This window comes from Ixodes scapularis, unplaced genomic scaffold, assembly GCF_016920785.2.
Source record: "Ixodes scapularis isolate PalLabHiFi unplaced genomic scaffold, ASM1692078v2 PGA_scaffold5__190_contigs__length_132052651, whole genome shotgun sequence".
NCBI lineage: Eukaryota > Metazoa > Arthropoda > Arachnida > Ixodida > Ixodidae > Ixodes > Ixodes scapularis.
Genome location: NW_024609880.1, coordinates 119,761,322 through 119,788,980, shown reverse-complemented (window position 1 = coordinate 119,788,980; position 27,659 = coordinate 119,761,322). Strand labels below are relative to the sequence as shown.

At 43.4% G+C, this 27,659-nt stretch overlaps 1 protein-coding gene across 1 annotated transcript; it reads left to right on the top strand.

Moving 5' to 3' along the window:
- Positions 1-939: 939 nt before the first annotated feature.
- Positions 940-22,086, top strand: LOC115324381 (the record flags this gene model as incomplete). Its single annotated transcript, XM_040214789.2, has 6 exons — positions 940-1,134; positions 6,402-6,559; positions 8,207-8,286; positions 14,022-14,123; positions 14,215-14,379; positions 21,767-22,086. Coding segments are annotated over exons 1-6 (1,020 nt in total), but the record flags the coding sequence as incomplete, so codon positions are not given.
- Positions 22,087-27,659: the final 5,573 nt, after the last annotated feature.

Genomic DNA, 27,659 nt, shown 5'->3' with positions numbered 1-27,659 from the left:
TATTTCTTGATTATTAGTCACCACCCGTGGCAATATGGAGGCAGGGCCATCTATCAATACGAACGCCAAACACGCCCCGGAACACAATGTGGTCGTCTGCGTCGCCGCCCGCCGTTGGCTTTGGCAAGTTTCTTGGCTTTTCAGTTTTACAAGAAAAAAATCCACCTGTAAAATAAACTTTAGATTACTGTGTGCAGGCGTCGATTTTTACGGTCCGTTTTAAACTGAGCCTGGTGACTTGGGACACCCTACATATAGTCCCTGACGGTTTAAGAAACACCGGGCGTCACGGATAACATTCACTCTTCTCGCTTCGTGATGCATTCTTGGCCTCTGTTTTCAGCAAATGCCGAGATCTAATTGGTTTCGGAGCAATAATAAAACTATTGGGTCCTGCCACGCGCTGTCTTATTTAGGACGTCAGTGTCCATAGTTAACCACGTTATATCTCCTTTCCTTGTTTCTGATAATAATCACCCCACGGCAGTGCAAGCTAGAAAGTGATAAAAAGTAGACGATTGGCTTGATCTGGAGTACGTCTACGGCATAGTTAACTGTTTTTCTTTCTTAATATTCTCGGGTTAATGTTGAGTTTATTCGAACGACGGTGTACGGCAAAGTGGAACTTTTTCGTTTCTGTTACCTCAAGGCTGTTTCAAGCGTTTGTGCCAGGTGCAACCACAAAAACCAAAGTGACTAGGGCATCGAAACAAGCATTGCTTTCCGAAGCTCCTCTGGAATTTTTGCTCCGTTGCGAATTACGAACACTTGTCTCCCATGTAACCGCAGCCTCTGTGAACAATGCTTTTTTTTCCCTTATGAGAATCTTGTCAAAAACGTCAGCTATGATCCGGTACAGCTGTATTGTAAAATAACAAAAAAAATAGAAACCTATTTTATCACATACGCAGTGCTCAGTCAGTCTCAGAAGAGGAGTGAATGCTGATAGAATACGTTGTAATGGGGCTCCAGAACGCATTGTTGTTCGCATGTCTCGCCACGGCTGAGGTCTGGGCACTGTACAAGGAATGGACGCCGAGCTTTCACTGGGAGGAGAAAATGACAATGAAAAACCCGGAAAACAACCCTACCTTCAACTACCCAGAGCTTGGGTCTTTGCAAGATGCATGGAAGGTATGTGATTAAGATAATAGGGGATGGAGAATGAAATTCAGTGTGTTTTTGAGGCTTTACGAGATTTGGTTTAAAAATACACGAAAGCTATACTTATCCGGACTGTGCAGGTGAGCTACACGGTCAGAGAGAGATTTTATGAATAAATAAACATCAAGACCAATGAGTTAATTAGCTCAAATGTGTTAATGAACTTTTTAATGATTAAAGGTAAAGATATGAGTCCAGTCAGAAATTAGCTGAGTGTCATTGAAAACTTCTGAATCAGTAAATACGCGTGGAGCGTGTATGAAGCTCGATATCGCGCTAAAGTTACAATTATATCATCTGCAGCTTTTCTCCAGGTGACATACGCCATAAGAGGTGAAGCCGGGGGAGACTTCAGGTATAGAGAGACACGCCTCCAACGATGACCAAAACCAAAAGACGCTATTAGACGAAACGCACACCTGATTCGGTGTCAGCAGCGGCTTCGGTGCGGTTTTGGTCACCCTTAGGGGCGTTCCACCGACCACGTCCTCCACTTCCGGCTTCACACCGGCTTTTCTCATTTGGCTAGCTTGTGTCCCTGTGTTGCCTCTTCTTCTTCCTACCTCCATGTTTTCGATAGAAATGCAGTGTTTTATTGAAGACTGGGTAGTGTTGGGACCGGAGACGCTCGTGTGAGGCGCGTGGTGTAGATCGTGACAGGTGTCGACACCGGTGCATTGGTAGTGAGCTCAACGGGGTGGTGGTTGGGCACTTGCTCCTCGATAGCCTCTTTTATACTGACAAAGCCTGGCAGATGGTCACGATAAGCTGCCGCCGAAATGGAAAAGGTAGAGCGGCAGACAACAGATGAGAGGAGAGCCACGTGACTTGCTCCCCGCTGCCGCGAGAAGCCCAAACACACTTCTCCTGAGTGAAAAAAAGAGTGTTTCGGGTCCTCCCCGCTACAAAAGCTGTGCGCTGACATTCGGGTTCCCCGAGAAACGGTTCTTCGATGCTCTATGCTACGAGATCCCCCGCTCCAAATCGGCGAAGGGCACTCCATGACTTTGTCCTCGAACCGCCAGGCTTTGTGAGTATTACCGGCGAGATGCTTGGGTGGCGCCCTCCCTGGTTACCTCTCGTGACGTCATTACTTTCTGAACCAGAAGTTTGATGGTGCTTGTATTTAGGATGGTGGAAGCTAGAAACCAATACGCTTTTAAACGAACACTAACAATACCGTCAAAATCGAAGTACTTACATTACTCTTATTTCTGTCGACGAGAAATCCTTTGCTGACGTTGAAGACAGCATTCGGGCAATCGTGGAAGGCCGTTTACTGCGACGCTTTCCATCGGTCACGTTGCCAATAGGGGAGGCTACGCTACATGCTCGCGCGCACGTGCGGCGGCATGTGCGGGCTTCAGCGACTTTCTGCTCTCGACTCCAGCGTCGTGATTGTTGTCTATACGCGCAGCCTCACGAGCTGCCACTGCCTAGCCGCGCCGGTCCAAACACTACCCCGCATTCTAGTACACTGTAGTAAAACGACCTCATTAAGCGTTCCCCGCGTGCGTGACGTCGCCATAACTGTAGTTCACAGGAGGCAAGCGCCAGTTGACGAGACAGCTCGTGCCGCCTCGTGCTCTGCTCGCGCAGACCCTAGGCGCGGTTGTTGCGCGTGCAGAAAGACACTAGGCGCATTCGATTTACTTGAACCTTTCGCACCTGTGCAGAAAAGTATAGCGCGGTGTACTTCCTGTATGAATATTGCGATACGACCGGAAGATCACCGCCCTACACTTTTCTGCACCAGTGCAGGAGGCAAAGTGTCGACCCGGAAGCGAACCGAACCGAAAACGGGAACCGAACCGAACCGTTACTTTTAGCCGAACCGGAACTGAACCGAACCGAAATTTCCGCCGCCATCTTGGAACTGAACCGTAACCAAACCGGTATTGAACCGAAAAATTATGATAGTAACCAATACAAAACGGTTCACTGTAATTTTTTTTTTGTATTACAAAATGAATGTTTTTTTTTTTTAAATCGAAATTGGCAGCTGTATTTCTACAGTATGATTCAAGGAGACGCCAGACTCTTTAAATCGACCGCAAAATTCGGTTTCTTAACCTATCGCGCTACGACTTTGTGCAGCGTTGCCCACAGATGGTGCATCTTTTTTTTGTTAAGTTTGCAAACAACGAACTTACCTGAGGAAAAAGTAAAGAAAGAAAAAGGCTTAGCTCCTATGAAAACGCAGCGACGCAACCGGTCTTCAAACAACACGGCGCCGTTTTGCACGGGAGACAAGAAATGGCGCAACGAACGCCGCCAACGAACAAGCATTTGCCGCTGAGAGCCGGCGTCTTTAGCAGACGAACTTTCTGACTCAAAAGCGGCGCGCGTTCCGCAGGCGGCGACAGTCGCAGAAACAAAAAAAGGCGCGGTAACAACAAGGAACTGCAGTTCCTTGTCTGCTAAATACTCCGGCTCTCGGCGTCGTATGCTCGTTCGTTGGCGGCAGTTGGCGTCGCGACCGCTTGCGCCATCTCTTGTCTCCCGTGCGAAACGGTGCCGTGTTGTTTGAAGACCGATGGCGTCGCTGGGTTTCCATAGGAGCTAAGCCTTTTTCTTTCTTTGATTTTTCCTCAGGTAAGTTAGCTCTTAAAAATTGCACAAAAAAATGCACCATCTGTGGGCAACGCTGCACAAAGTCGTAGCCGGATAGGTTAAGAAACCGAATTTTGCGGTCGATTTAAAGAGCCTGGCGTCTCCTTGAATTACCCTATAGACCAACACGCGGCCCTGACGTCACGCAGCTGCGGTGGCGCTGTCGACGGCACTGCGCATGCGCAGACACTTCGCTTCACGCGAATTTGGTTTCTGCGCAAGCGCAGTGCCCATGTGGGAAAACACGGGTTTGTTTATAAACAGCGTGTCGGTCTATACGTGGTGATCTAATTGCCATATACCGAATCGCAATGCATGAGAAAATGTGGGTTTTTTTGGCGCTTTTGTATCGTTACCATGATTAATCATGTGCCAGGTGGTCACGTGACGGCATGGTGTCAAGGCACGGTGTTTCTCACTGCCAAACAGCGAACAAAAAAAGCCCGTTTCCGCAGACTCAACATATGGCGTATTTTCGAGTATAGTCCTCTCATTTCGGTCTCAAGTGATTATGTGAACTTCATGCAGTCAAATTTATTGATGATTATACAAATATATTTAGTGACTGAATATTTGACAACATGAATAAATGCCGATCATCTTCAAGATATGCTTGACAAGTAAACGCACCCACAAATTGTCTGAAATATGCCCTTCAAGTATTTTCCGGTGTTTTTATCCTCGATAAGCACATATATAAGTCATTTGAAAGAGCCCTAAAAAATTTCTGAGTTTGAAGATGATATAAATACTCACGTGCTCCCAACTCATAAATGTGTTCCTGAAACATAAATGTGTTGCTGACATATGTGTCCCTGACACAAACTATGATGATTGCGGACGCAGACAGTCAGAAAGTGAGTAATTAAGTAGTGCAATGTCGAGTAGAGTATGGAATACTGCTTTTGTTTTATTTAACAAGAAATCAGGAATTTCCAAAGGTGATGGTTATTTGCAAATTGCATTGATAGGCATCTTGTCAAGAACAAACGTCAAACATCAGGATATGGCGAAATATTCACTCGTGTAGGCGCTATTTTAGGACAGATTGGATCTGAGTATACGAAGTTGCGTATAGATTAGAGTGAACAACGTTGGACCACCCTTTTTTGGGTGATCAAAGTTTCTGAGCAAACAATGCTGGTCAGAAAAACAAACGTTGTTATTCCCACTGAATATCTTTAAAAACTTAGGATGAAATGGATTGTCCTAAAACTTTCGTGGCATTTTGAAAATAGTGTTGCTTTTAGCTCAGTCGCGCCGTTGTAATATATATTGTGAAACGTATTTCCTAAACTAGATTTCACGATATGTATGGCGAGGAGGTGCCGATTCTATGATTTTATGCACTGTAATTAATTCCTGAGTTCAAGAAAACAACTAATATTCACCTTTTAATACTGCGACGCAAAGTCGTATCAATCACGGGGATTTTAGGCGACCTACCAGACTGATGACCTTTCGATTCATGTAAAATACATGCGACTGAGGTAAACAACAAGGTGTTGAGTCATACAAACACGCTGTTTTTTAATGTTAATTTATCTTTTCTAAGACTGTTTCGTCGAAATTAAATAACTTATTGTCTTATTTTTAATGCCTGATAATTAAGGTGGATTGTATGAATAATAAAAAAAAATGTATAGTTACTCGTTTCACGGTTAAAATAATGCCCATTGCCAAAACAACGCAGAAAATATATTCACAATTTTTGCTCCCCTGAACTGAGAGGAATTCAAAATGAAAGGACTATGTACTAAGTGTGCACTATAAATGGGTTGCGGAATATCTAAGCGAGATGCCTTATTTTGACCCCAAAGTGACCGTTGTGGGATATACACCTAAAGGTACGGTACATTATCACCCAATCTTTTAGAAACCATACTACTTTATTACGCAAAACGAAAAAAAAAAAAACAGAAATACCTAAACTATAATTAAACATAATCTCGGGAGTGCTAGAGGATCATTAAATATCGTTTCCTAAAAGCATGGGATGACCGTACGCAAAATAATTTTTTTGAGTGTACATTTTAGTACTAAAGAATTATCAAACCTACACATGCGGCGTGCTAGAGGTGTTTAAAATCCGCTGCGTCGTTTGCACGTGTTACTTCTATGTAAACATATACTTATGCTGAACGGTTACACAAATACGCGCTTGCCAGTAATATATTGGCACGTGCACATTCATGTTGTGGTCGTGTTGAAACCAGTCTTAGTGATACAGGCGTTCGATTTGTTCTTTTTGTATGAGTGTTGATTGAGGCTATGCATTATAGATGAACACCATTACTTTGCTGTGATTTAAAGTGGGGCAATGCCTGAATTTTACTGTCAACAGGACCAGTAATACCCGTGCCACACGGACAACTCGAATCCCATTTAGAACGAATGACATTTGAACGATCGGCCAATGAGCGCGCGACGCCCTGAGCGTGGTGCGTTCCACGCGCGGCAGATCGCGAGCTCATTCGTCGATCACACGAATGTCATTCGTTGGAAATGGCAGTCGAGTTCCCGTGTGGCACGGGTTTAAGTGCCCTATTTAGTTGGCCCTGCCTTGCGTCTTCTCCAAGTATTGAGGAAATAAATAAGAGATGTTTTTCTTTTGATGATTGCAGGTCCTAGAAGAAACGTCAACTGATACGTATTTTCTGTTGTTTCGCGCCGCTGTTCCCGTTAAAAAGAAATGTATCTCCGCAACAGTAAAGATTACTGACAAAACCAACAAAACCGCCACTCACATAATAATGATTTACGATACGCAAAAAAAGAAATAGTAAGTACATTACTACTCAGCTTAATAATAATTATAATAATAATAATAATTATTATTATAATAATATATTTATTGCAGGTGCTTTAATAATATTAATATAATAATAATATTATTATTATTAATCATTTATTCATAAATGCCGCTCTCTCCAAGTGTGTTACTGGGGCCGATCAAAACCAGCAGGGGCTTGTGGGACCGGACCCCGCATTAAATATAAAACAAGTCGAAACTCGCACAGTCTCTCGTGCACAAAAGAAGACCCCGCAAAGAAAGACCCCAAACGTCGGAAATCGATCTACGAAGTTCGCTTTTTAGTTTCAAAACGAACAAGGCGTCTTTTATCGGTGGCGTCACTGACAATGATCTGCGCCTAAAGTATGATTCTATGAAACTTGTGATCCTTCTCATGTTAAATGCTTTCATTCCCTCCGGGATGATCGCGGATGCTTTGAAGGGCGCACTAGTGAAGCCACTATTTCAAAGGAGAGAGCATAAAAAACTTGACAATTATCGACCGATTTCCATTTTGCCTTGCATTGAACAAATCTTAGAAAAACACATTTTCCAAACTATGACAGCCTTTCTTGATCGCTTTAGCATTATGTCGCCCAATCAATATGGATTTGTCAATGAGTGTGGGAGCCAGCCACTTCTGGAAGATTTTGCAGACGAATTGCATCCAGCCTTCGAGGGGCATCAGGTTGCTCGCGCGCTTTTTATTGATGTGGCAAAGGCATTTGATAGAGTGAGTCACAAGATTTTACTGACAAAATTGCAAATCGTTGGATTCCCGGGCCCTTTCCTTTTTCTCCTCCGGTACTTTTTAACTGGGAGGAAACAACAAGTTTCTATAAGTAATAGTCGAAGCTCCCGAGTTACCTTAAAAGCTGGTGTTCTGCTTTTTTATCACGTCTTCTATTTAACATTTTTGTAAACGATATGTTCAACTCAGTTTTAACATGCAAATTGTTCCCATACCCGGATGACACAGTGTTACTTTCGAAACATCTTAATTTTTCCGTAGAAATCACTTTAATCTAAGAGGACACTTGCAAACTTCATGACTGGTTAAGATAAAATGTCTTAGGATAAATACATCTTAAACTCAGCTTGTCTTTTTTCGTAATTTCCTTAAAAATTTAACGTCCGATCATCCTCTCTATTTGCATGCTTCGATTTGTATATCGTGTAATTGTTGTCCTATGTCTTATGGGGTTCATGTTAAATACTGAGAAAATCAATTCGACAACGTGATTTGTCGTGGAATTCCAATCTGTCAAAACTTTGTAATCGACTAAGAAACGCACATTGTTTACTGTACAATACCAGCTCTCTAATACCTAATTCAACGAAAAAGACAATAGCTCACGCTTTAGCGAACAGTGTTTTGGGCTACGGAATAACTATTTTTAGGCACAGGACCGGACGATGGGCAAAAACAAGTTGACTCAATCGAAAGAGCGTTCGGAGAAGGCAACTTCCGCAGTCAACTACGTCAGACAAAGGCAGCTTTAGATCTACCCACTAATCCTCCCAATCAGAACTCAGCGTTCTGAAGTCCCCGCACACTTTCGTCTCCTTCTCTTTCTCAGTTTCTCGGCGGATATGTTTTAAAATTAATTTGGTCGTAAATTATAATATTTACAGCGAGAATACCACAATACAAGTGAGAGCTCTGAATCAAGCTGACTACCCGCTTGAAAACGTTATAAGGGCCAACTTCAATGGTATGTATAAACTTTAACCACGCTTTAAAGGGGAGGGGGGCGGTGGGGATTATTGCCTGGTAGCATAAACCTTCGACCCTTCATTCAAATTTATTCAAATTTTCAGGACGAATTAAGCCCTATTAGGAATTATAAATTCCATAGTTTCAGCCTCTTACACCAATTATACAGCATCTTATGCTTCTCAAGCTCCAGAAAAGAAGTGACTTCATTAGGAAATGTGTTAAAGAAAAATTGTAATTTCAATCCAAAGAATTATATTTAATCTGAAGCAAAGTGCAAATAGTACTAGTTAAGGTAACTACAAATTGTACAAAAAACGGTAATTTTAGAAAAAAAATAACACCCTAAAATAAAAAATAAAATTCACAAAATGTTTATTGTGAAAGAGCTTTTTCTCTTAGATTGAGTACTTTATGATGATAATGCAATTAAATGCAACGGTGCAAGCGGTACCCGGATTAGGCGGAATTTTTCGGTCGCGCACCAGCTGTGTTCGGAGATTTGTGTTTGTCCTTTGTCCCTCTTTTTCCTCTTCCCCAGGGATTACTTTCGCCAGTGAGTACTTTAATTTGTTCTTTAGAAAATATTAGTTCAGGATACCCCTAAATTAAGGTTTTACGCTATGAGAACCTCAAATGATGACATTTCCAGCTAAAAAGTGAAACTGAGAAAAATGCATTTGAAGTTTCCACTTCAGGTTTCTCTAGTTTTTTTTTAGTGTGAGGCTTACGAAATTCACCTGAAGCATAGGGGGACCTTCCTTTTTGAAACGTCCTTGTCCTCATAAACGAAGCAAGCTGACAGCTTGCTTTGTTTATAAGCAAGCTATCTTTGGTAGCAGGCATTCGTCTACAGATAAACTGCCGAGAACAAAGAGGCAAATGATACCAAAGAGCCGCAAAGTAGCAATCTGATTGGAATTTTAAGATGTCAACAGGTCAGTTTTAAAGATAACACTTTATCACGTCACCGGGCAGGACCAATTGTAAGCCCTGTTTCGGGTCTCAAAAACTTGGGAAGGTGCGACAGGCTAAATCTAGATAAATAGGCGCTTCCAAGGAGGGTTAGATGTTCGGGCTATGTTACACGAGAACAAAATAGCCTAATTTAGAAAGTGCGAATTTCTTCCCTGATGCTTTGAAGGGCTGCCGACATGCCGAAAAAAAAGTATATATATATGTATATATATATAGAGAGAGAGAGAGTGAGAGAGAATCAAAGAAAAGTAGCAGATCTTCTAAAAAACAGTGCTGCTTTTTTTTAATTTGGTGACCTTTGAACTTGTGCTACTTTTCTGTCTAATCCTTTTCTTAATAAAGAATATTTTCAATGCACACTTGAAAAAAACATAGAACGAGGACCTACATTCATATGGTGAGGCTATCTATCGTTTCAATGTCACTTTTTAACTATGAAAATTCGTGCACCTTAGCCCGATTCTTTATATATATATATATATAAAGAGAGAGAGGCAGATTCTTCTAACTTAAATAGGTGAAACACGGTGTTGAGTAAATATTGGTTTAAATCTAAAAGGTTGGGTTGGATGACATACCGTACTACACAAAATTAACCAGTATGAGTAAATATTCAAACTCGCTTGCTTTGACTGGCCAATATTACAAATATTGCCAAACCATCGTGCTCATGTTTGCTCATTATCGGTTTGTGTAGGCTACATTTAACCATGTTAGGTTCATTGTTGCAACGTTCGGCCGATGTTTAAAGGCTGTCGTGAACCAAACCGAGCCCTGATTAACTCCCGCGTAAGAGATGATCTACAGAGGTTTTCAGGTTAACTCTAAGATACTGAAGCTCCCGCTACCATGAGAAGAAAGCTAGAATTTGGTTTTTAGGGGATACGCTCAGTGTGGGTCATACGGAAATAAATTTTACGAAGTAATGAATTTAAAAAAAGAAAGAAAACTCTCTTTACTAATACAAGCTTGGAAAACTTTCACCTCAACATTGGTGGCAGTAGAGTCGAAAACTTAATCGATTGAGGATTTCTACTCAGAGTAAGAGTGCTCCGAACATTAGGTAGGTTGTTGTAGTAAAGGTGGATTATATAAAGACAATCAATGCGGGTGTGTATTGGGTCCCCACGGGCAGGCATGGTTGTGGCTTTGAAGCGGCCAGACATGTGTCTGGTTGCAGTGGCCTAGCCAGAAAGGTTTATCTGTGGGGTGATGGCTCGGATGTCCATGACTTGGGGTGTGAGGGCAAGGCGAGGCGGAGGGGGTGCAAATATATCTGTGTATATTATAGGTCGGCTGAATTTTGAGGTGGGGGCAGGGGAGGCTTAAGCTCCGTAAGTTCCTAACCCTGGCAACGTCACAGCTAGGTGGCACCTGCTATATCAGCCCATATTGGTGCCACTATCGTCGGAACTAGCTTTACTACAGAGCTGTAAAAGTTACTTATGACAGCTAATTAGATTACAGTTTCAGTTACCCTAGTTTAAATGGATTCAAGTTACAGTTACACACTTACAATTGTAACTCGTTAAAGTTTGTTTAAAAAAATTTAACTAAGTTGTACATCGCAGTTACTTCACTCTACTCTATACTTTTAGTTCAAAGAAAAACTATCTGCCTTGAACTGACATTTTGAACCCTGGAGAGTGGGGAAACAAAGTGGGGAAGCCATTGCTTGCACTCTGAGCTAAGTTTTTCTTCTAAAATTGTAGGGCAGGGAGTTGTTAAGTTTGTGCTAATGAACTCAACAAAGTTTTCTAGTGCTCACCGTTTGGGCACCGGTTTGGTAAAGCAGCTTCGTAGATTGTTCTTCACGAACTACAGCAGGGCGTTCGTGTTTACGGTCATCCATCATTTGCTAAAAAAGTTCGAACTTACCGAAAGGTGTCGGAGTAGGGAAAAGTGCCGTAAGCTCCCAGAGATGCCCCACTTTTGAAAAATAATGCACGCTTATTTTTGGACGATTTGCTATTTTTTTAAATCGCCGAGAGATAGCCCACTTAGTAATTGCAGGGTCTTGGCCTATCATGACCTCGGCCGAAATTGTGTTACCTAGACACGGCGAGAGATAAGCGAACGTCGCCGACTGGGAGGGAGAGTTGTCTTTTGTTCCTCGCCCCTCTATTGCATTACAGGTTTCGTAAATCCCAAAATCTAAAAATAACTATTTTTTCTTCAATTTTTTATTGATCGCACACCCAAACAGTTAGCCCACCTCTTATTTCACCCTATTTGCTTTTGACTTTAGGTGGGCTAACTCTGGGGATGTTATGGTAGGTTTTTTTTTTGTTTGCCTCATTTTCACAGTGCTTCCAATAACCTCAAAGTGCTAGTGAAGACGTTTGGTGCGACAGCTGTGCGGCTCGACCGGCTTACACCTGTTTCGTCACAGAAGGCTGGTTGTAACAAGAATCAAAGACCCTCTTCTGAATTGCAATCTGGGTGTAGTTGGGAAACTTTCTGTGAAGTTCGGTTCTTGCTATGTGAGTCAGACGGCTAGATGTCTTAATGACAGGTTAACTGAACACAAACGAGCGCACAAAGACGAATCCGCACGTTCAGAATTAGCGAATCACCTCTCTTCATGTAGCAATTGTGTCGTTGTTTGGAGAAAATAGTGAAGTGCCCTACTGGGAAAGGGATTGTTACAAATGTTTAGTGAAAGAGTCATTGATATGATGGACAGCCATGCTATTTGTTTTACCAACATGTTTGTTTCTCTAGACATTCGCATGAAAGCGTTTCGTAATCTAAGACCTTTTCTTTCTTGTGGCTCTGTTAGAAGTTGGTTGACCTCATTATTTTTTGTTGTTGAGTGATCGTTCGGTGTTTAACTTTTACTTCGTCCTCAGTTGTTTGTGTTGGTATGAGGATGTAATCTATCATTTCTATTTTGCCGGATCTCGCTTGGACGTTGATATGTACTCTGGATACGAGTATCCTGCTTGGGTACGCGTGACATCATTGCTGTCATCCGTGTCTTCTTTTGATTTGTTCGTTTTTGTTTTGTTTTTTTCGTCTTGGTTTTGGTTTTTATTTAAGGCTGTGTTTCGTCATATAAACCTCAGCTGTGTGTGGAGAATCGTGTTGTCCTGTCCCTCCGTTTACCCGCTCTGCAGGGTTAAAGGCGTCAGTTCTTAACCAGCTCGCCTGCACCCTTGAATTAAAATTTGTTCAGACCCGTTCCATCTGTATCGAGATACCCTGTCATTTTGTCATGCGCTGGAGAACAGATGCACCAAAAAAGCTTTAGCAGGTTACATTCACGATCATCTTACTCGTTGCATTTACTACAGTGCGGTTATATGTTAGCCTGTTTCAGACAATCGTCTCATGAATTTAATTACCGATAGTGTTAACCGTCTGCTTCAGTTCCAAAAGTGCTGCTCACCATATTTAGTACTCAAAAATTACAAATTGTAGTGTGATGAAAAATCAACCCTGTAATGATTCAAATAATCTCAACGACAGGGGCTTCCGCAGATTTGAAGTGCTCGACGATGATGCTCAAAAGGGAAAATTCGGAAAGTAATTGTAACCAAGCCAAGTTACAAGTCACACAGAAATTACTAAGCTCCATTTATACCGCATGTAAGCTAACGCTTTTAAGGCACATTAGACGTCCCCGAAAAATCGGTTTCTCAATGTATCACACTGCGATTCACTCCAAAGGTGCAAGCATGTAGTGGACGGCTACAATGAAAAAATCAAGGAACAAACTTACCTTGTTCAATACAAAAAAAAATGAAAGACGTTTACAAATCTCTATATTGAACTTAGGGCGCGGCTCTTGTAGGGGAGCAGGAGAGGGTACGGAGCGGAGTGTATGCCCCCCGTACCCTCCCCTCCCCCTCTCCTCCACCTCTCCTCCTCCTTTTCTCCTCCCTCACTCCCCTCCTCCACCTATGTACCCTCCCATCCTCCTCTTCCCACAGTTTTCCCGCTAAATTTAGCTGAAAAATTGACGCCACACTACTTCAACACCAGTTTATTTCCCACTCTAAATTTAGCGGGGAAAATGACCCCACATTACTTCGTGTCACATCACCCATAAACAAATTCAGTTTCTCCGCCAGATTTATCGGGTAAACTGACGTCACGTGACCTGAACACGAATCCAATTTTTCGCTAAATTTAGCGGGGTGGTTACACCGACGGCGACGTCCTATACGGGGAAACAGGCGCCAAAGAGCTGCGCTTAATGCGAAAGCATTAACTCTCCCTTGGAGCGAGCCTACGTCTTCGGCTTAGAAGCCGAGGACGTAGGCTCGCTGGCCAAACGCCTAGCCCCCCCCCCCCCCCATCCCCCCCCCCCCCCCCCCCCGAAACGGTACCTAGGTTCCCCTAACCCAAAGGAGCGGAGTAAGCCTGATGATTTCGGCTATTTCTTTTCCTTTTAAACGACGTAACATCATTTATTGATTTTTTTTCGCTGTAAAATTCCACCACCCGCTTGCACCTCTTTAGAAAGTCGCAGCGCGATACGTTGAGAAACCGATTTTGCAGGCGGTCTATATTTAATTAAAAGCCTTAGTTTACATGATGTTGTTACAGACATTTTATTGTAACTTGAAAAAGTATTTAGTTAGAAAAAATTTAACCAACTACAGAAACTCAAATAGTTGTAATTAGTTTCTTCACTGCTTCGGTTCACTGTCAGGTCAGGATTACCGCGCAGCCCGGGAGGATTTCAGGTGCCTAATCGCCTAAACTATATCAAAAGTGCGTTAAATTGCTTTTGTACCCCCAAATCAGGAAAGCTCCCAAACGCTACTCCAGTTCCCCCAGGAAGCTACACGTACGCTGAGTATGATAACTCCACCTGCTATTCCAGAAGTACTCCCTTTCCTAATAAGGGTAAGTTCAGGTTTAATTCTCGACAAGCTTGGAGCTTGTTTCTGTTGGCGCTATATTCAATTTGAATTGCGAATATGATTTTTTCACTTAGGAAATGCTGTGAGTTCTTGGCAGGGTGCACGACACCATGGTGAATCTGCGAAGAATGTTCTAAATGATTTGTTCCCCTCTCCGGAAAGTGGTGACTATGCTGACATGTATGTCGTATACAACGAGCCGCAATGTTATATCCTTAGGAGTTCCGCAGCCGAAGGAGGTACGTGCACTAAAACTTTTAACACATTGTCTCGTTTTTCGCTAATTTAAATGATGAATATAGCAGCTACGGTTTGCTTTATAGCAGAAGAAGAAACAGCCAAATTAAGGTTACTTAAAACAGGAACCTTGAATTAAACCAGCTGTCCATGAGGCGTGTTACGAAGGATTTACTTTGCGATGCTTTTATTAGGATTCGCGCTTAGACGCGTCCCACATGTGTAAGATAAACCCTACTTTCCGCGGTATGTTCATTGCACAGAGGTCGTGTCTAAAGCCGTTGGTCATTTTCGATGCCTCGCAGGCTCTGATCCATGGGTATAGGTTAACCGAAACAGGAATACTATTGGTACTAAAGTTTTGTTTCAACTAAAAACGAGTGCTCCCAACATTGCCCAGTATCGCGCAATAACGATTGCAGAAGGTGACTTCGCAGGACTGTACTGAAATGTCTTGCAATGCAGGTGTCGTGTGGGATTTCAAATACATTCAGAATGTTAGTGCAACTTAATTTCAGTGGAAGTTCGTGCTAAGTGGGAAACTTGCAAGATAATTGAGAATGAGAGGTGGGCCCTAGTACAAAACAACAACGACACAATAGATGTTTTATGCATCGCTTGTGCAACAAATACCTAAAAGTGAATAGCCCACGTCAGCGATAATATGAAGATTTAATTTATGAAGAGAACACCTTGGGGGCATTCTCAGCCCCCCGGCGATCAAAAAAACTGCGTCTATTCTTGTATCACCATAGCTTGGCTAACGGCGAAGGCTACTTACTGCCCGAGTGAACCAATCAAAGCGTCAGAACAAGACACGTGACAATACTCTATTTCACTAGTTATACGTGGTGGGAGCATCCCGCTAAGGTGAATCGTCGCATTACGGCCAAGAGTTCACTAGGGCCGAAAGGGGCGGGAAGGCCGGGAGTGGCTCTGAAGCAGTAGGGCGTAAGGGCCGAGAACTGCATTAAGGCCGATAGTCTTTGAATGGACTGGTGCGACAGCCTTACCGGGGGTCGCGTTGATGATGATAAAATACGTTTATTTTCTTTCATCATTAAAGCTCAGGCAATTTCTCTACGGCATGGCCTAAGAAAAAATTAAAAAAGTTTTACTTAGGCCCGTTTTCTCCAGGTAGGAAATGACGGATCTGAGCAGTTGAAGTCTTCTTCCGGAATTTCCTGCTGGTTTTATCCATTCTCTAAGGTTTTTGGGCTTATCTTCGGGATCTATTGTTGCATGTGTATCCTAACTTTCTCTTCTGAAGTGTTTGCAGTCCCACAGGAGATGATCGATATTTGGATGGATCTTTTCTTTACAAAAGTTACACTCTGGTGGCTTGGGTATGAATTTCGGGTCCTGTCTCAACTTTGCTTGTGTTTCCCATTTCTTGAGGAGGTGCGGGGTTATAGCACTTCCCGTCCTTACCCTTCTCAAGAGATTTGTTTGGTATCTTTTGAGACCAGAAGGGATAGGGTCCTGTTCTTCAGGATGCCTGTTTTGTAGTTGTTGCTGTAGCTGTTTCTTTGCCTTGTTTATGGTAGCTATAGGATCGTATTTTTTACTCAAACATTTTAATACAGTAGAGTACGGGTGATCTCGTTGAGATTGGCCTGGTCTGTCGGAAAAGAGGGAACGACTATACTCTTTCGCGACTTTGTTGGCAATCCGATTTCCCTTAATCCCCGTATGTCCCGGGATCCAACGCAGGAGTATCGTTGCATTCTTCCTCTTCAATGTTGTTAATGCCGCCTCTAGGACGTTTCGTATTGTCGTGCTTACCGCGAGGTGTACCTTACATACTCTAATAACCTCTGGTGAATGGGTAAAAATGGTTATTCTTTTCTTTTCTGTCGCGTTGTGGTTGACAACTTTAGTTTCCAGAAAATGAGATAGATGGCGCCACACTGAGCAAGGCGGATGAAACGCCATTCTCAGTGTCACAACTCAGACTTCATTTTTAGGCTTAATATATTTTCAATCTCGTCATTCTATATTGCTCCGAGCAGGATGCGGGAAACTAGACGTATGGGTATTTTTAAGAGTGTATCTGTCAGTCACTGCAAATACTGCGGTTTTGGGTTTGTTTCACGGCCGGCACCAGTCGGTACGCCGACCTTGCCTAGCCGAATTTGTTTATTTATTTATTTGCTTTTCTGCTCATTATCATTTCGTATTTGTTTGATCAGTAGTTGCTTCATCTTCATATTTTGATTATTACATGCACACACACACACACACGCATGCACGCACGCATGCACGCACGCGCACACGTATTTTCAAATGAATGCTATTAATTAGGGCGCCTTTCTGGTATAACATTCCCATATTCTAATAATCGACTTTATTAGCTATAATAATATAATATTATAGACATAATTATATTTATAAATTATAAAATAATAAACAAAACTATTTATAATACTATAATTGATAGGAGCTCAGTAAAAACGTTATTGCGTCTTTTCAATATTTAGCACTTCAACTAAATTAATAAAATGTCATTGTTCTACCGGGCGGCTGCGAAAAAGATGAGTGAGGTTTGAATTTAGGAATTTCATTTTCAATCTTTTTACCTCGAAACACTGAAGGGAACACATGCATGCAAGCTGTAAAATATTACACACACATAAGCCATGTTAAGAAAAAAAAACCTGGCCGCCAAGTTTTTTTGTTTTTTTTTTTGACCAGCAGCCAGGACACTTCATCAAGGAAGGCGTTCATGTTGTCTGCGAACTGGTGCTGTAGGTTTCACATGTCTGTCACTCCCATTCCTGCTGCGGCGCTGATGCAGCTCCACTCTCGCGCCAGGTTCGTCTTTTGGGTGCAGATGGCGTCGATTGCCGCATACCTTGGCCTGCTCGTGTAAGGCACTTCTCCGTTGCGGAGACATGCCAAACACGTCTCCGTAAAGAATGAAGCAATAAAATAAAAAAAACGCTCTATTTGCCGTTGCAGAGAGGTATACGATGTGCACTGAAAAATAAAATAAACATCTGGCGCCATCTTTGCAATATGGTGGCCACTACGGTCGTCAACCACAACGCAACCCCCGAGGAGGCGGCCACACCAGCACATTCAAAGACTATCGACCTTAATGCAGTTGTCGGCAGTTATGCCCTATTCGGCCTCAAAGCCACTCCCGGCCCTTCCGGCCCTCTAGGCCTTAACGCACGCTCAGCCGTACCGGAACTATCGGCCGAATTGATAGTGGTGCTGTACGTAGTGCTGTCAAAGCCATGAGCGGTGTAGAAGAGAAATCCCCTTTTGGAAACATTTTGAGCGACGGGCGAATCCCCGAGGGGGAAAACAGCGACGTCTGGGACACACAAAAGTAGGGTTGGGGTTAAAAGGGAAGTTCCTTCTTCCTCTCCTCTCCGACTTCTCGAGTTACGCTCTCTCCCTTGTGTCCTTGTTAAAGGGAAACTGAAGCGGTTCTGTATTTGAGAAAAAACACTTCAATGGCCTTCATTTTACCTCCAGGATTAGGAATATCGAGATTATTGCTCAATTTGCTGCACGGAGACTTCAGAAATTAATTTTTAAAGTTCTGCCGAAGCCCCTCCTTCCTGGGGCGTGACGTCACACTAGGCGTTTTCGGAATCTCTGCTCTCGCGCATCTTCAGCGCTTGTCAAAGCTATGCACGCGCACTCTTGCTATTTTCAGAAAGGTCAAAAAGAGACGTCACGACTGCCGTTATTGCGGAAAAATATACCTGGCAAGCTTGCCATTTCCCGCGCTGCCCACACGAGCGACACGCGCTTGGCGGCCCAAAGATCCTAGTATGACGTCACGACTGGTCGGAGGTTTTCCGCATTTTCTCGCTTTTAGTTGCATCTCCAGGGAAAACGAATGTGATATTCAGATTCACGGGATAAAAATACGCCAGAATTCACCTCTAACTCGTTTTTTTCAAGAAGTGTTTCAGCTTCCCTTTAAGGACTGTCAGGTGTTTTACCACCGTCACTCTGATTGGCTCGAAGGTGCCGTAGTTTTCGCTCTTTGCCAAGCCAACGTGAAACGATACATACTAAAGTTTGTTCCTGGGCTTAGCGGACGATAGTCATCCACGTTTCGCACCGCCAGCCTGTTTTGCAGTTGTACCTTTAGCGCACCTCCGCACTTTGCATGTCCATTAAGTCCCAAAGATTATACAATTTAGTGGTCTTTAATGACCTACAGCAAGTTTCTAATAGGAAACATACGTCTCTTTCACTAACTAAAAGTTACCTAACAAGTTTTAGTCAATTGTCCGACTTATTGTGACAACTATCCCACAATAATATGACCCCCTGATTTTACTCCTCATGTGCACACACAGCAGTTGTGTAATTTTCACGTCTTTTGGTATCACTTCAAATTAAAATGAAACACTATGTGTATTTATTAGGCATTGGCGAATGGAGAACTTTGGATCCGAATCGAATTCGAAGCGAATAGTGATTTTGGCCGAATAATTTCGAATCGAATAGTTCGAATAGTACAAGCAACAAATACCACAAGATGTTTTTAAACTATAGTTTTATATTTGTCCTTATTTGGTATTAGAAGTACTGTAATTGTTAATTTGAAGTGTATTGAGTTCGGGAGCACGAAATGGTCGGAAGCTTGCGCCACCTGGCTGGAAATCCAAGCCAGAGTAAGTCAAACCCATTTATTTCAAACTCGCAAAATGGGTCTTATAACGGGTAATTCGATATAAAAGTTTTAATGAATTTGACTCTCAAAAATCCACTTTCTGCTGAAATATTACACAGTGGAGTAGTCTTGCATCCACTGCTGTTTTTTCTTCATTGCATCCGCGATAACGATATTTTTCTACGGTATCGACGGACTCCAAAATGCTGAGGCCGCTGCCTTCTATATTCGCGCATTAGCGCCGAACTATGCCGAGAGCACGGAGTACGTCCGAGCAGGAGCACCTGCTGTTGCATTGCGCCGTTTTCCTCTGCAAGTTGGCTTTCCCCTAAGACAGGTTGCCGCGCTGGGGGAGGCACCCTAACAAAGCAAGCTTTTTTTTTTTTTTTTTTTTGCCGGCGGTTGCGTAACCACTCGGAAGAAAAAATAATATTCCCTTTAGCGGACGGAGCGGGAAGAGGTAGAGTTCCTGTATAGGCTCCCTACGGGAGCCAGAGTTGCGCATTTGTTTTCCCCGCGCCGCCACGCCGCTATTCGCCGAGATCCATCACGTGAGGAGCAAAGCATCCGTTGGCGTGCAAGAAAGCCACCTTTACGGTCGCTCCGCCGACGTTTCTCTTGCCCCGGCGTATGTTTCCCTGCTTTCCGCCTCCTTTTCCTCCTCTCCTGTTTTCCATGCGCGGCGGCGCGCGCGGCGCCGCTATTCGCCAAATTTAGTCACGTGAGGAGCAAAGCATCCATCTCGTGGGGGAAAGCCGGCGCTACGGCCACGCGCCGAGGCTGAATGCGCAACTCTGCTACCGTAGGTAGCATATACAGGAACTCGAGGATGAGGGAGCACGTAGCGCCCTCTCCCCGCTCCCTCTGCAAAATATGTTTTTTTTTCTTTCCTTCCAAACAATCAACGCGGCCGCCCGGAAAAAAAAAAAAAAATAAAAAAAAGGAAGCCAGTGTGCTCTGCAAGCTGGCTTTTCCCCAATGCGCCCGCTTGCGTTGGGGGAAAGCCAGCTTGCAAAGCAAAACGGCGCTCTTGGCAGTTCGATATATCGGTAGCGGCTGCTTATTTTGTTCGATGTAACCATAGTTTTTACTATATGTTATCACTGTAACATTAATGTGCACTAAAATTGTTCCATGTAAGGAATAATTCGATGTAAACGGGTTCGATATCTTCGGGTTTGACTGTATTTAGTAAGGTCGAATAATTCTATAGAGTCGAATAATTCGATATTGTCGAATACTTAAATTCGATTCGAAGCGAATGCCAAATAGAACAGAATTCAATTGGCTATTCGTAATAACCGAATATTCTCCCATCCCTAGTATATACCACATTTTCAAAACGGTCTGAGAGCGTGGTAGAAGTTCAGCTTTCTAGTTACTTCAAATAAATATTGAATTAATCGCAACAAGGTTTTGTTAAGTCCAAAAGTGTTGAAATTAACTTAGCAGACTATTTGAGTGACGTTGGCTCCATTGGTTGCCTACTATGGGCAGGTCGACGCCATTTATTTTCACTTAACCAAAGCATTTGGTCTTGTGCATCATGATCAATGTGTGCCCGAGCTATCGGAATATGAGGTGTGGTTACCGGTGTGCTCGTGGTTTTATCATAACTTTCCTGGCGCATCAACAACGCTCATGTTAACGGTGCGTTATGTAGATCATAGATATCATATTGCGTTCCTCAGGGTTGTATTCTAGGACCCTTGCCGTTTAACATTTTTCCTATAATGTCTCTTTTAGTATTTCCTTCGATTCGTTGATTATATTAAGATGTTAGACGGACCAAGTCACAGGTTGATTGTGAGCTGCTGCAAGACAAATCTGCTATCTTATCGTGATGAGCAACAAAAAATTACGTCGAAACATTAAAAGACACGTTTTGTTTTTGTCACGGAAGAAATATGCTCTTAATTTATTTCTATAAACAAGACAATCAACCATAGCGACGTGAATATTTCATACATGACTTAGGAGTTTATATTGATCCATCCCTCAGTTCTATCATCTGTCGAATTCGGTTAGTTCTTGATTGTGGCTTTTAGGTTTGTGTTCGCGTAAACCTGTTATTTTAAAGAGATTTCATGCCACGTCAGGCTTTATATATATATTGTTCATTCCATACTAGAGTTTTGTTCTGTACTTTGGAACTGTCTAGGATCAACGAGCCCTGCTAGCCCAGAACGTGTGCACAGAAAGTTGGCACAAATAGAGTACGATTCTTATTACTGCACCCGGTTCTTCAGTAGCTACGCGTCAATGTTACTTCGGTTGAACTGGCCAATACTGGCGCCGGAATTTTCGAGAGTATGCATTTTTGTCTAAACTGCAGATAACAGAATACATTGCCTTGGCTTATTTTCTTTGCTTTCACTATATGGCTCTTCCGTGATTAGCTCTAACTATAAAACAAAATTATTCAATGTCTAATCTTGCCTCTCTCTTTCAAGAAAAATTGATACCCATTCAATGAGATATTCGTATCTTATTTAATTTTTTTGGCGTGTGGTGAAATGGCTCGAGTCTGGGGCTAAAAGACGTAACAAAAAAACACTATGCTTACCTTAATTTTGTTTACTTTAGTAACGACATGATTAACGAAAGCAAAAAAGAACACGCAAAAAATAGAAACAAAAACAGACATGCAGAGAGTCCCTTGCTTTTGCACGTTTGAGTGCCTCCACAGTCTCCCAAAACTGTCTGTACCATGTTCGCAATTGATTGGTATTTTGTCGATTTTATAGGATGCGACTTGTGGCTGAGAAAGACCGAGTTGAAAAAAATAGTGGATGACCTGGAAGATGAACTTATAACAAAAAAAGAGGAAATCTATAAGAAGAATAAGGAAGAATTGGGAATCTACGAAAACTGCACTGCGACAGATGATCAAAAAGAAGACCTAGAACGTTACGTAGAAGATGACTTTGAAACCTTGTTGCACGATGTCGTATGGGAACGGATTTCCCTCGACTGCGTTCTCGCCTTCATGATAAACTGTGGAACGCCATTATATAGAGTTTCCGATCCGATAACCTGTAATACCACACTAACAGGGCAATACGTGTCAATTCATTAGAATTCACACGAGTGATTCTCAATTGCATGTCGGATGGTGAGGAAAAGCCGTGTGTACGCAGACTTGACATTTAAAAAAAAAAAAATCTGTCACTGTGTAGTGTCTTGCATCCTTGGAAATAAAGTGAATTGGGGAAACCAATGATTTCATTTCGTTCTCAGTGCAAACAAAACAAAAACGTACAGGGCCCTCCAGCTAACTTGCGCCAAGACTTAAAAAGACCATGAAGGCAATTTTTTTTTTTTTTAAAGAATGTGTTTTCGGAAGCATTGGGGTCCTGGCATGCCACACAATTTTTTCAAGAACGTTGTGATTCTTATTTTCGTACCTGCAAATAAATTTGGGAAACCGAAACAACCATTCAGATTTCTTCCCTTTTTTCGCCTCTGGAAAGAGAAGTGACGTCAGGGAGCACTGTCGGCATCGGTAGGATTTAGCGCACACTCAGTGTGGTTCCCGTGGTTCGCTCTAGTGCACGGCGCTCTGTAAAGAAAACCTGGAATAAATGGACGACAACCCCGCGCTCGCAAACGAGTTTGAGCTCCCGTTCAGCGACTTCACGCCGACTGAACGGGAGATGCTGCTAAGGACGCAGAACTCTGGATTGGCGACCGATGCAGCAATGCTGCGCATTGCTGCATCGGTCGGCAGTTTCTGCAAACTAACGTTGCCGATTGACCGCACGTCTTTAGCCGACCATTCGCGCAACCTACTACTGCCCATAAAAGCGACATGATTGGTGAGACACCAGTTCGCAAAGCGAACACGAGACGACGCACGAAACCAAAACCAAAAGTCCGCTGCCCCCGGCGCTCGTACCTCTTTTTCTTTTTTTTTTTTTTTTGTCCATTGTTGCTCGATGCTTGTTACGCGCCCGAGGTAGCAGTGCGGGATGATTTCAACCAGTGACAAACGGAGGGATCGCTTCATATTATGCTTTTATACACGGTATGAAACCTATTAATTCCCAACTACGACTTCAAAACATTATCCAACGTTCAAATAAACTTTTTTCATCACATCTCACACACCGAAATCGAAACCAAGACCGCGTCTATCGTTTGAACCAATCGCCAGACGAGGAGCCCGCTGTCGTCACGCTTCGACGGCGCACTTTAGTTCACCTTTCTGCCTCCGCCTCGGTGGGGTCTCAGGCATCGTTCCGGCGCTATTATTACCGCGCCTGTTTGCTCGATTAATGCGGCCCCAAAACTTTTGTTCGGGCTAGAACTTGGTCAACAGTATCTGAGACCTGCCCGACATCCATTTCAATCGTCGAATAAAATTTCGAAACTGCCTTCATGGACCCTTTAAAAAAAATGTGGTGCGCGCGACGCGTTTTAAGCGAAGGCAGGATTGTTCAATTGAGCAAGTCAGGTCACTTTTTTTAATGGGCCAAGCTCGCTAATGAACGTAAATGAAGTAGCCGAGTTTTTAAATATTTTCTGCGCATCCTTTCAACGAAATGGTTGTAGGGCGTGTGGAAAACCATCCGATCGTTTTGTTTTCATTCCATTCGTGCCTAATGTTTCCAAGCGTTAAAGGATGCATGGGATATTTTTTAAACTGTTATTCTAGGCAACTAAGGGCGTTCACACTGCAGTTCGCCAGTCACTAGTTAAGTACGACATTTTAAATTTCGTTCGAGATCTTTAAGCTTTTTTAAGGCTAAAAAAATTAGACAAACAACAGGACTATGAACAATACTGCCTTGGTTCAACAAGCGCGCACCAGCTTTTTTTTAAGTCTCGGCCCAAGTAAAACACCCCCTATACAGGGTTGCTTATCCGTCCATACCGCCGGACGCCTTCCTCCCGCGACGGGTAGAAGAAGCCAAAGAACCTTGTGGTGTCCCGGACTACAACCCTAAATCGGTTTGAGAACCGGGCTTGATTCTTGCTCCTTTGCTCACCGACCTCCCCTACTGGCACAAAACCTTTTTTCTGATAAAAAGAAGACGTTTACAACTCTCTGTAACAAATAATTAGAACCCAGCTCTTGAGCGGGAGGAAGGTATGCCCCTCCTTCTCCGTACCCTCTCCTCCTCCCCTCCTCTCCTTCACCATTTCCTCTCCTTATCCTCCCTCTCCCGTCCTCTATCGTGCTTCCTCTTCTTCCTCTTATCCTCCTCCCCCTCCTCCTTCTCCTCCTTCCCCTCCCTTCCTCCCCTCCCTCCTTCCTTGTGACGTCACTCGTGACCCTAGTGACCCTCGAGACGTCTCTCGTGAAGGTCGTGACCTTCACGTGACCTACATTGTGGAGGTCGTGACCTTTGTCGGGACCTTCATGAGGGGATCCGGACATTTCGGTGTCGGACGTTTCGGAATAGGGCGTTTCGGTGCGGTCTTTTCGGTGCACGGACTTTTCTGTGCACGAACTGTTGGGTGCACGTACTTTTCGGTGCACGGACCTTTCGGTGGACGGATTTACGGTGCACGGCCTTTTCAGTGTAAGAGCTTCGGTGTATAGACATTTCGTGCACGGATTTTTCTGTGCATGGACAATTCGGTGTAAATATGTGCCTCGATTTATCTTTAGGATTACAATTGAATTTTTATATCTGAAACTGCATTTTACTTTTTTTTAACAGCTTGCAAACTCTCCAATGAGAACAACTCTCAATTCTAAAGCAACGTTCTCGGCTCATTGTTTTCTTTTCCCGGTTGTGGCCAGAGAACTCTAAGAACTACAAATTAGCACTAAAACCTTTATTGTTTTATTATTATTAAAAGTGCAAACATGAAACCATGCCTGGCTTGAGAACAAGGCAATGATCAAGCTTCTACAATAAAAAAGCGGAGTTGCTCAGCAAACATTTTGCGCCAGTAGCTCGATGGTTCATATTGCTAATATGGTTCCCTAGAATTCTCTAAAAGGCAACACCTGCCAAACTCACACAAACTACTGTCGCTACATAAACCATATATAAAACTAATTTTGCATGTCCTTGTGGGTGACCTTGTCAACTCGCCGAAAGTCAATCCATCGAAGAATACTCGAAGGCCAATTTTTTAAATAAGCCATATGGTCATTGGACAATTTGCGGAGCGAGAAACTCGTCGGAAAGGCCCACTTGCCCCAGGACAATTTGTTGGGCTCCTGGGGTAGAGTTCGACATGAAATCGCTCTTTCATTATCGGCCTTGCTTATCATTTTCCCGTGAAGTTCTTTTTTTTTTTTCAACTTGTCTGGAGAGTTTGACGGAGTCGATACTGCATACAAATCTGCAAACAAAATATTTAAAATTCAGATTTATTTATATGCTTATTGGTTCCTTGGACGATTTGTAACCAAATCGATAATCTGCCAATATTAAAAAAAAAAGAAGTGATGGCTAATTTAGTTTGGATTTTGTTTGCTGGCCATGAAGTGCACGAGTACGGTAACTTGAGCACTCAAACTCTTCGCTGCGCCGTAAAACATGAAGGATATAATGTGGAGCTGTATGTGCAATCTAGGTTACGTGGAGAATTTTCATCGCCCAAATTTAGAAGATGTTGCGGATCTCATGACTGACTGCTAGGGCTTTCTCTCGTCCATCAAGGATCGAATAAAGCTTCGGTTGGGGTTAGTTGGTTCATATCGAATAAAAGGTGATGAGCGATAAATGAGCGATAAGAATTTTTATTAGTTGTATGTATTTAGGTGATTGGGATTGGGTTTGAGGATGGTTCGTGTTTCAATAAATCAGTTGGAAGTTGGCGCCTGTCCGTGTTGTAAGGGTGTTTTTTTTCGTCCTGTTTGCTCGCGCCTTTTAACCTTTTAGTCCATCAAGGTACTGCAAGAAGGATGAGTTTCAACGGCAGCCGAGTTAGAAGAAGGGATATTACACCTTTCGGCAAGATATCTAGTGAAATATGTTGATTCTATGCAGCAAAAGTTTTAAACATCAACATGTGCTTTTTTTTCGTCGAACTAGTTATAGAAATCTGTCCTTCAAAGCAAAACATGCTTGTCAGTGGGGCCACGCTGACACATTTCATACATTTCGCAGACATATAATACAACCTTGTCCATTTACGAAAACTTGTCAAAAATATCTAAAAAGCTACATTACGGGCAACGCCCCAGAGGAATCGCCCGTCCTGCTTGCGGTCGTAGTCCCTTTAAAGCGTCTGCAAGCGCTCCGCAGCCTTGTCATATTTTTGGGTAGCTTGAACCGGCGGCTCATTTCCAGTTTCCCAAGCCGGTGCAGCTGCAGGCAGTCCTCCCTCTGCAGCCCCTCCAGAAACCTCCATAGTGGCAGGTGGGGGCACTGCAGGTGGGCATGAAACCCCCGGTGCCAAGCCTTTACTAAGTTCGTGGTCTTGGGGTCGCCCTGTACAGCGGTCTCGTGGTGGTTTCATAGTTACACCGAGAACTGGGTGTCTCGCCTTCCTCGAGCTGTCGGCCGGCCTATTAAAACATCTCGAAGTACTCCAGTACCGGGAGCAACTACGTGCGGATGGTTGTCGCCAGTTCGGCGAACACGACCACCACGTCTTTCCGGTGGACAATTGATAGAGCTGGGACCATCCTAGCCTCCAAGTTAATCTGGGAATCAAACGCATACAAGTCCTGTAGTCCTTCCGACTGAATCCTACGGTACACGCACTGCGATACGTGAAAAAGCACCGACGGACTTTACAGTTTGGAAACACCTTCCCGAATGGATTGCTGGCCGCAAGTTCATAATCAACAATTATTGTCGTGGGGTTGCAGACACCACCGCACTCACCGTTGAGGGCGGAAGGTGCTCGGTTGTACTAGTGCGGTATTTTCGCTTAAGCTGCATCTACGCCGCGGGCAGGACAGATCTACAATCATCACAGTGCAGGCTGTACACCTGAAAAAAATAACTCCGGCGCCACCTTAAAGCTGCATTCACATGGCCGCCAAATTCCGAGAACAATGTCCGCAGACCTGCGAAATATGCGTATCACGTGGCTTCGACGTCACAACGGACAAGTCCGAGGACATGCGAATTAATGCGGCATGGTTGCCGTGAAACAAGGCGAGAACTGCGAGTCCGAGCTCGTACACTGTTAGCAAATACTGTGTATTTAGCGAATATTTGGGGTGAAAAACACGCTTGTCACACAAATTACCATAAATTTACACGTTGAGTAATGGATCATTAGTTCAAAAATCATGCGAGGTTGTAAAAAACGTGTTTTGGTTCGGTCATACACGGATATCCGTGTAGCCGACCTAAAAACACGCTTCACCCCCGACGACGACCGCAGCACTGCGGGCTATCGAAGCACCGGAATGCTTGGGGAAATACCTAGAAAGGACCGTGGAGACAAATGCCGCCGAAAGAAACATGTATCGGAGACAGATATGCACCAAAAGCAATTACGCCATGTCGCGGGACGGGGCGAACCCCGCGCTTGCCTCGCTCGCTGCCCATCCTGCCACTGATTCTGGTCGATGGCAATGCGGCTTCCCTCATGTCGTCTATATTTGTATTGATTTTAAGGGTCTTGATAATAGTTTCTTACATACCACAAATAAAATTATGGGCCTAATTACTCGTTCTAAAAAGTTAAAATGGATATAAAAAGCGTGCCCTCGATCTG